This window comes from Protopterus annectens, chromosome 9.part0 (assembly GCF_019279795.1).
Source record: "Protopterus annectens isolate FY-2018-M chromosome 9.part0, PAN1.0, whole genome shotgun sequence".
Taxonomy (NCBI): domain Eukaryota; kingdom Metazoa; phylum Chordata; order Ceratodontiformes; family Protopteridae; genus Protopterus; species Protopterus annectens.
In genome coordinates, this window is record NC_056743.1 from 1,188,001,715 (window position 1) to 1,188,012,182 (window position 10,468).

Sequence of the window (10,468 nt, forward strand, 5' to 3'; positions counted from 1 at the left end):
AGAGGGTACACCAGATACTCTCACACACACACTCACACCTAGGGCCAATTTAGAGTGTCCAATCCACCAACTGCATATCTTTGGAGTGTGGGAGAAAACCGGAGCACCTGGAGGAAACCCACACGGACACAGAGAGGATATGCAAATTCCACACAGAAGGCACCCCAGCCAAGTATCGAACTGGAGAACCTCTTGCTGTGAGGCAACAACTCCAACTGCTACACCACTGTGTTGTCCATATATATATATATATATATATATATATATATATATATAATATATATTATAAAGTTATTCAGGTGGCCTAGCAGTATCTTCTGCTACACAGTCCAACTGTCCCCACTGACCAGAGCACAATGGAAAAGCATTTATGATAGTTTTTCTCACAAGCTCAACACATCCCATATAATGTATATTAATGTTCATGTTTAATGTCATCTTTCCTTCTACTTCCCAAGATTATATAATGTAGTACTCCAGCGACAACTTCCCCCCCACCTCATATTAAAGTATAAAATATCCATTGTCCATTGACCCCCACCTGTTTTAACAGTCTAGGCCCCCACCCACCACACATTCCTTTTAATGTTTCATTGCCCATGTACATTCCCGTCCCACTTCCCATTATTTCACATAACATTTCATTGCCTAAGTCAGCCCATTCCCCCTCATTACCTTACGTAATCTCCAGCTGTAGCCCACTCCCACTTCTCATAATGTAAAACATGAGGTTGGTAATCCAAGAGATCCTCCTCACTCCCTCTCTTTGAGTGATGCTATTGGCACTATGCATAATCACTCTAGCATGCCACTTCTACATATCACATAACACAGCATATCATAAACCTGCTGCATTCTGTAGCTGGTCTGCATACCACTGGGTAAGGCAATATGCCTTATTGTAAGCCAGTGTAATATGGCAGTATGTAGAGCAGTCTGATATGTTCTGTTAGGTAACAAAGGCTGGCATAAATACCTCATGCTGTGTAGTACTGTCCACTAGCATACCTCTCAACTGTCCAGAGTTTCACTGAATGTCCAGATTTTTGCCTCATATTTTTGGTCTGTTTCTTATAAAATTGTGTTTTTTCTAGTAAATCTTTGACAATTCATTGAGGATTCAAGTCAGACTATAATGTAGTAACTATTATAATGACAGACATTTGAGTTTCAGGATTCATATCCTTCAGAAAATTCATGCTTATTCAAAACTTGTTATTCTATCAACTTTCTAAGCTTGTTAGAGCAGTATTTAAAAAATTGCCCCTATTGTTAGGCCTTTGTACCCCCATTACTTATGGCTTTGTCCAGATTTCTTGTTGTAAGAGGTTAAGAGGTATGGCCACTGGTATTGGCAGGGGAACTGACTCTTACTAAACTACCCAAACTAAACAGCAAAAAAGGTTCACAATCAAGTGGAACTAAAAAAAAAACTAAAAATAAACCATTGAGGATGAACTAGATGAGCTAAAACAACAAAATCGTTATTACAAGTTAAGCACTTTTGACTTACTAGTCTTCATCATAACTACCAGGTACAAACAATTAGTGGCTAAAATAGAAAAATTAAATTTGTCACATAATCTCTTGTAAACAAAAACATTCCCCTATCAAAAGAATCTCAATAAAAATATTTCTGTTAAATAAACTCCAAGAAGAATAAAAATAATATAAAAAACGAGTACACTCAATGAAAAATGCTTGTAAAAGTCCGTAAACCACTAACAAACCATATTATAGTTTGTTTACATTTATAAACATTCTGTCTATATTTTAAAACTGTCTTATAGTTAACACTACTATTTAAACCCAGTGGATTGTAGGCATTAAACAAAATCTGCCATTTCACTTCTGTATATTCTAACTTCCCCTCTCTGTCTCCATTAAAATCACTAGGAACCCTCTAGGAAAATATTCATAACAGCAGTAAAATAGGAAGGAAAGAGCTGCTAATTTGTATTCACTATTGAAGCAGTGAAAAGGGTAAAAAAGGCAATACAGTGGTACAAGTACACTTGCCTGGCTGCCTGCACGATTGCTTTTGTCAGGTTTATTCAGTCAAACTGCATCTATAAAGTGAATGCTGTGCATATCACTTTTGGCAAATACCTGCAGCTAAGCTGTTGCTAATGGTCTCCTAATCAATCTATATCCTATGTGTGGTTTACAAGATTTTATTTTGCACTTCTTCTGGACAAGTCCAAATTACCTAAAGTTTATCTAATATAATGAGTGTTGTACAATGCTTAAATGTTTGAACAGAAAAAGAACTTTCAAAATAAAATACATGATTATAAAAGCAGCCTGCAAATGGTAAGCCCAATTACTAGCTATCTGAACTTCAGATGGGCTCCACTCATACCTCTAAATTGTCCAGAATATTATAGAATGTCCAGATTTTTGTCTCATATTTTTTTTATCTATTGCTTATAGATGTAGTTTTTTTAGCAAATCATAGTGGATTGAAGTCCATAAATAATGACAAACATTTCATTTTCAGGTTTCATATCTTTCAAAAAATGCACACTAATTCAAAACCTGTTATTTTAACAACTTTCAGAATTTATAAGAACAATATGCAAATTTGTCCCTGATTTGGGGTCTTTATCCCCCCATTGTTTTGGCTTTGTCTCGATTTCTTGTACTAAGAGGTTGGGAGGTTGAGAGGTGTGACACTGCTCATAGCTGAAAGGTAGTGCAGACTATCTAGCCCTCAGATTCAGGCACATATCTCATCTCCTTCAGGGCTTTTTGCATGTCAATGGCACATATTTTGCTTATTTTACCACTAACTTTGACCAGCAATGCAGGAAGACTCTACAGTCAGCTTTCACACATTAAAAATGCAGAAAATATTTTCATGAAAATGGCAAAGTCCAAAAATAAGATCCTTTGCTGAGAAACTGTAAATACATAGGCTTGACTAGAAAGCTGATAAAACATTAAAATGTTCTTTTTTAACATGCACATAATTCTTCTAAAACTTAACACAGAAGCAGAGTTAAATTTTTAACAGCTTTTAAAGCCATTCCTTCATCAGAGGGACACCTATCATCAGGTTGCTGTCTGTGTCAGCACTGCTGGTAGGGTTTTTACTACCATGCAATTTTTACGTTTGTCTTGTACAGTGCTAGTATATTACTCTGCTCTCTCCATGCACAAGGGGTAGGATTATGCACAATATCTTTCCACATTGTGTAAAACCTTTTATGAATAGCAAAGGGACCCAATAGGTGTACTAGACCTCAGTGTGATGCACAATATTTAAGAACAACACTCTTACTCTTGTTACATGTAATGTAAAACACACATTTTACTAATCCATGGAGCTGATTTTTAAAATGTCTGCATAAATTAAAGCAGCATGCTGTTTATTTCAGTGCAATTTATATGCAGATGCCTTCCAAATTATGAATACTCAGAAAACAGAAGTAAAAAATAACAAATAAGTTACTTTATTCTCAACTGTAGAGTATCAGATATTACAGACAGTAAAACAGGTATACATAACTCATGGTAAAGTCATCCTTAGTAAATTACTCTAAAGAGAGTAGCCATGCAAAAAAAAATAGCCCACAAAATGACACCCATGATAGTTCTTTGAAAGAATAATAGGACCATTCCCAGAACTGGGACACTGATATCCACCTAGGAAGGCAGGGCATGGAGATGATATTCTTTGGAGAATAGTTGGTGGTTGGCTAACCCATGTAGCTCGGTCAGGCAGAGCCTAGATAACTTGGATAGAGCCACAGCATTGGCTCAGCACCTGCAAGGCAAAGTGTGACGTTTACGTGTGATGCCAGTCAAAGTGGCAGGCAGAAGCATGACATATTATACAGCATTAAAGTCTGGTACAGGAAATTGGTTCTTGGAGAGCAGAATGTCTCTTCACTGCTGGGAAATAAGACAGAGCTTATGCAAGGGGATATAAAAAGTACCAGCTAGATATAGCAGGTCATTCACCTATGAACAACATTGATTCTGGACCCAGGCTATTTTATCTGGATGATCTCTCACCTTCTCTAGCGTTACTCCTTGGGAGAAGTCTTTTGTGGGTGTGGCCTTTCTTGCAAGTCCTCAATTGTGTCCTGTAGAGTTTGGAGTTCTGTATAGAAGATGCTCACCTCTAAGTGACTGCAAGGGTTTGGAACAGAAAACACCATCTGTTGTTTGTGCATCTAATGACTACTTGGGGTATTCAGCATTTGTGGAAACAGTGACACTGGTGCTTGATCCAGTACCACCTACTGACTCTGAAGCTTTACTTGAAGGCTTTCAGTGCTCATCTTGCCTGATCTAAACTTGAATGGAAAATTGCTTTCAGACTTTTGTGCAAATCATGGATTGTCCATAATAAACACCAAGTTCAAATACAAGACTGCTAATGTGTCCTTGGTACCAAAGCACTGTTGGCCACAAGCTAAAAATGTGTGATTAATTAGTTCAAGTATCATCTCAGGAAGAGCTTCTTCCATATACCAGGGGAGGTCAGAAGCATGGAGTCTCAAATGACACCTTAGAAGGGATCTTTGAGCAAAAAGTGATTAGTTCTAAAAAAAGGTGGTAACCCAAGAAAACCTTGCTGAAAAACATCAGTAATGTAAACTGTCAAGTTAAAGAAAGAGGCTTAACAATGCAATGCCATCATTGGTTCTCCAGATACAATTGATATATACTAACAGGCCAGGAAGGCAACGGCAGTGGCAGCCCAAAATCTAAGTCGCAGATGCATGAGAAGTTTGGATATGCCATGGAGAATAACTTCCCAATGGTCTGATTGTAAATGATCTTTATTGTAGGGTGCATTGCCCAAGATGTTCTTAGCAAGAGTGTATAAATGCTGACCTCAGGTTGGGTGTTGTTAGAAAGTGAAAACAAAGGGGAGAACATTTGAATCCAGTGAAAACATCCTTCCTTTAATGAGGTAATGACAGAAGCAAGTGGTGTGACAGGGTCATTTCTGTAGATGAGTTCACTATAAACAATAAATAGTTGCACTATGATAAGGCGGCAGGAGCATATATAACCCTGCTGAAATACTGAGAGCACTGGACATAGCTGGGGAGCTGTGGTTAGCACACATTATCAATGGTACATGGAAGATGGGCTCAGTACTGACAAACTGGTGTGGTAGTCCCCACTTCCTAAAGAGATGCAGGAGAGTCCATGCCATTTATAGAAGTATCACACTGCTCAGACTTCCTGGAAAAGTATGCACCAGGATGCTGTAAAGGAAATCTATTCTAATAGTTGAGTGTCTCATTGGGAAGAAACAGTACAGAATCTGACATTATCATATAACTCTGGATTAAGTCTTTGTCCTTGTATGGATGTCGGAGTGGGCATAGGAATTTTCAAACACAGTCTATATGGCTTGAGAAAGTATATGACCATGTGTCCTGGAATACAATGCAAGAAATCCTGCAACAGTCTGGAGTCCCATGGTTGTTGTAGAATGCCACTGCAACAGTCTGGAGCCCCATGCTTGTTGTAGCATGCCACTGCAACAGTCTGGAGTCCCATGCCTGTTGTAGCATGCCACTGCAACAGTCTGGAGTCCCATGGTTGCTGTAGCATGGCACTGCAACAGTCTGAAGTCCCATGGTTGCTGTAGCATGCCACTGCAACAGTCTGGAGTCCCATGCTTGTTGTAACATGCCATTCTCTCACAGTATTTGTGGAGCATAAATTGCATCCACAATCTCAATATTAAGTCAAATACATTTAAAGAGAATGCAGGACTGCTCCAAATGTGTGGCTGTTTTCCTTCAGTTCATGGAGTACATGAAAAGTACATTAATGCACAGCTGAGACTTATAAAGTATCCAGTTTGGAAATGTGAGGGACGCATCTTTCATATTTACAGATGATGCTATCCTCCTCGTCTTAAATAACTATGATCCAACATGGAATGTCACAATTCACTGCTGAAATGTGAAGTACATGGGATGAAAAACAGCACCTTCAAATCAGACTAAAGGGCTATACAAGCACTGGAAATGGGGGTTCCTTAATGAGAGAGGCTTGGTTCACTGTGTGGGAAAGAGTGAATAGCTTGCCACTTTCTGAGGATTTAGTGTACAGCCACTGCTATTCCAGACTGATAAAAGGCAGTTGACATGATTTGGGCACCTAGTAAGGATGCCCAAGAGGTTTCTCTTATCAGATGCATAGTAATAATGTGCTACAGGGAAGATTCTGGGTAGATCCAGGACATGCAGGACAGATTTTAACTCTCCTGGAAATTCTATATTATTAGATTAGGACTGTTGCTGGAATAGAGGAGTACCATCTGTCAATCCTCTTCAGGTTGTTCCCACCATGACCCTCATCTGGATAAGAAAATGGATTAATGCTTGGACGTATATATAATCATGTGCATGTATCTATCTATATATGCATGTATCTATCTATATACATATATATGTATATAAAATATGTATATTGTTACATATATGACTGGACAGTGTCACATGTGCTTCATAATTACTGGTAGACATTAAATCTTGTGCTACAAACATGACAAATAGGTAGAAAACCGAAAATTAAGCCTATGAGGTGGTTAACAAGCTGCTTCCTATTGCTCAGGGTTTGACTCCAGTTACTGCCATTTAACTATTGTGTGATGCTGAACTGGCCAGTTAACCAGACAGTACTCCTAGGAGTAGTCTGAAAAAGGTCCATATAGATCAGTGCTCTATCCTGCTAAATTAAAAAAAAAACTTATTGTTGATAGTTTTAGTAAAAGTAGTTACACATACTACATTGATACTAATAGACGATGGGAGAGTAATTTTCTACAGTCACATCCCATGACCTGTACCTTTTAATAAGAACAGAAGTTGTTATGGCTTGCCAGTTACAACTACTTATTTTTTGTGTCAAAGGCCAGCACTCACTGCCAAGAATAGCTCACCCTACCACCACCACCTCCTCACAAAATTAATACAGCTGTCTTAATCCATGTGTAATTTTTGTTAAATTTTCTGGAACATGGTTGAAGAAGAGTCCATAATGAATCCACTCTGCATTAACAAAACTAACAAATCAGGCATGTTGCGTCCAGTTTCACCCATATGAGCAACACTGACCTGTATTATATACATACTATTACTCTACATAATGCTCCTGTACCTCTTGCATTTTAACTGCTTTGGCCTTATCATTAACTGGACTGAGGCTTGCCATGGTCATTCATTCATTTATCTCTATTTGATTACTGGGTAGGTGGGCTGGTACTGTGACCCTTTTCAGCCACTACCTGGATATGTCACTGGCAGTGAAGGTATGCCACAAGCAGATGTGACTGGCTGTCTTAATAAAATGTGTCATTATATACTAAGGTGAACAAAATGTATCAATAAATGTGCTGTTATCAAGTAATAGGGAATGGGATCATGGCCAAAAGTGTGTCCAGCACTGCCAGTACACATGCACACTATGGAAGTGTTACAAGCTCACTGGAAGTCTTATATGTTTAGCACACAGTACAATTCTACAACATATATTGCAGGGTGGGTCTTTACAATTGCCATTATGGTAATGGTCCTCCAACCTTCTCAGTAAAAGAAAAAAAAATCAATTAATCCCTTACCTGCCCTGGATAAACCCACTGCCATGAAATTCCAAGTAAAGAAGAACAGTGTATATTTCATCTTCCAACCAGTTGCAGATTCTGGTTCTCACTACACTTTAGGAACTCTGTGTCAAGAACAGCTTTTTCGAGTTATTAATAAGCTAGCTGTGCATCAGTTTTTTTAAGGCGTGAACACCTACCCAGCATACCTTGACCACATAAGTGGTTCATTTTTGGCTGAGTATTTTCTGCACTTTGTTTGCACACAGTTTTTATCTTTGATATGCAAATGTCACCTGACAGTTTTCAGAAGGTGTTGAATCTAAAGAAGCTGCCTTATCACATTCGTATTTGCTGTTGTGTGATGTCATAACTATAGCAATTTGAAAGTCAAATTTGAAAAGAATGTATTTATTCTTATCACAGCAAACACTATAAGCTTTTGATCATTTAAGAAATTATTTTAGTGGCATTTGCTGAAATTCTAATTCTCTAATGCAATGTTCTAGTTACGTAAAATTGAATAGATTTAGTGACCTGACTGTGCTGTCAGTAATAAAATAAAAAAGACTGAACTTTCAAAATACATAAAAGTACTGAGAAGGAAATTACATACATAATTAACGGCCATAAGGACAGCATGGTACACCCACTCTGCAAGTTTATTCATAGGCAACTCCCTTATGTAAAAATGTCATGCATTTAGCTCTCCAAGAGTAATCTCAGCCTTCACTTCTTTGGTACGTGTTTGAAATGGATGGGATATGGATCTACTCTTTACCCAGATATATTTGTTCTACTTACAAAGGGGAGGATCAGGAGTACTATATTACTGACAAAGGGGAGGATCAAGAGTACTATGTTACTTACAAAGGGGAGGCTCAAGAGTATTATGTTACTTACAAAGGGGAGGATCAGAAGTACTATATTACTTACAAAGGGGATGATCAGGAGTACTATGTTACTTACAAAGGGGATGATCAAGAGTACTATGTTACTTACAAAGGGGAGGATCAGTAGCACTATGTTACTTACAAAGGGGAGGATCAGGAGTACCATATGAATAAAGCATGTCCACCTCTCAACACTCTTCAGACTGTGGTAGTCAGTACATGCTACGTTTTGGTCCTCTATCTCTTCATATTTTAGCACTGCTGTCTTCTATACCTGCAGCTGGAGATTACATCGAAGGTACAGTATGCTGGGGTGTTTCTCATTGAACAATAAGCTTTTAAGTGTTAGAAGTTGTAGAAACATATTTTTTCCTGGTCCATTCAGATAAAGCTTCTCCTGAGGATTTGTATACTGCTTCTTATAGGTTCATATATTACTACCAGGGTAACTGCCCTTGTAGGCCATTTTAAGCCTAGCCAATTATCAAAAGTGAGAAGCAAACCCTGCACGTTTTGTCTGTAAGGTAAACACCTTAGCCATTATGCCAAATTCCAACTTTGCTCTGCTCTGCTTTGATACTGACCAGTCGATATTACTGCAATACTCCTACCTCTGTGCTGCCAGATGGTGTTCTTCAGTACCTTTCACTAGTACAGATATCCATGCCATGGCTGATTGATGGCATTTTTAAAAATGATCATGTAACTTCAACACTGTGAACTCTACATTGACTTCGTATCAAGGGTGTGGGGTCGATGAAGTACTAGATACTGATCCTAACATACTTAGCTCTATATAATACGTTGCCTACATGTCTTAAAATGCTGCTTGATCCCTGCTGCTCAGTCCATGCCTACTGCAAAGCAAGTGTTATTTTCAGGATGTGTTTAGAAAGACCTGGCTTGCAATCTTACACATATCAAGCTCATTCCTGCAGAACGTACCTGAGCTATACATAAGTTTCATTACTGGCAGTTTAAAGAAATTCCTAAACATACTTTTGTCAACTTAGACATGTGGTTGGATTGCAGCCACTATATTGGATTGTGTGGTTTTAGGGTTTTGTTGTTTATAAAGAACTATTTATTAAGCTGTTTTTTTATGGTTGAGCTTTATTGCTATATGTTTTCATATACTGTGATGTAGGTAGGTTTAAGCACACATCAGAAGATTGACTGCTTAATAATTACCAATGCTCAAGACATATAAAGTTGCACAACGACTCTATAATTAAAGCGTGACACCTTTGGTATTGATTGTCATGTGTGCAATCACAAAAAAGAGCAACTATTAAAAAGGAACCACATTCAGCATTCCCAAAACAAGTAAAAAAGTACAGTCTGCAGAGGAGCACTCTTACTCCATCCTGTTAGTTTATATATATATATATATATATATATATATATATATATATATATATATATATAGATATATATATATATATATATATATATATATATATATATATTCAAACCCATGGAATACAGAGTGTAAATTAGAGCATGGATCAGTTTGGATCGCTAGTGTGTCAGACTTAAGCCTGGAACCCTTAAACAAAAGTAGTTGCAATGCATGCTGCGATGAAGAGAAGCAGCTTTCTTCCAAGCCCATCAAAATGAGACACATGCCCCTTTTAATGGCAATTTCTCATTGATAGTGGAGGAGATATAGGGCAGCCTTCTGCACTGGGGATGCAAGGGGGAGAGCTCCTCTTCCAAGGACATATTTCATTTATTTTTATGTACTTAATTGTGAGCTGTATTTATGAAATATCCCACTTTTCATCCTTCAGTATATTATACCCAGACACTTTGTCATGACTAGCTCTACCTTCACTCAGCTATCATGTATCTGAGGAGCGCCCATATAATAATAACTTTCTTCTCATTAGTAAGAACCTAGAAACAAAATGTTTTTAATTTCAGCTGTACAGCCCATTGAGGTGGAATGTGAAGCCTGCTGAAACCCTGCGGGGAGGGGACAGTTTTAACTTAT

General features: G+C 38.0%; 1 protein-coding gene across 4 annotated transcripts in view; it reads right to left on the reverse strand.

Moving 5' to 3' along the window:
- The window catches only part of LOC122811923 (carbonic anhydrase 6-like), a 255,244-nt gene extending 247,506 nt beyond the window's left edge, over positions 1 to 7,738 (reverse strand). For 2 of the 4 annotated variants that reach the window (XM_044084093.1, XM_044084092.1), the window contains exon 1: positions 7,598 to 7,738. In XM_044084093.1, the coding sequence (XP_043940028.1) occupies positions 7,598 to 7,658 (61 nt within the window). In that variant the 5' untranslated portion in view covers positions 7,659 to 7,738. The remainder of the gene's footprint in view (positions 1 to 7,597) is intronic. The other 2 variants (XM_044084095.1, XM_044084094.1) reach the window with 2 other exon arrangements.
- Positions 7,739 to 10,468: the final 2,730 nt, after the last annotated feature.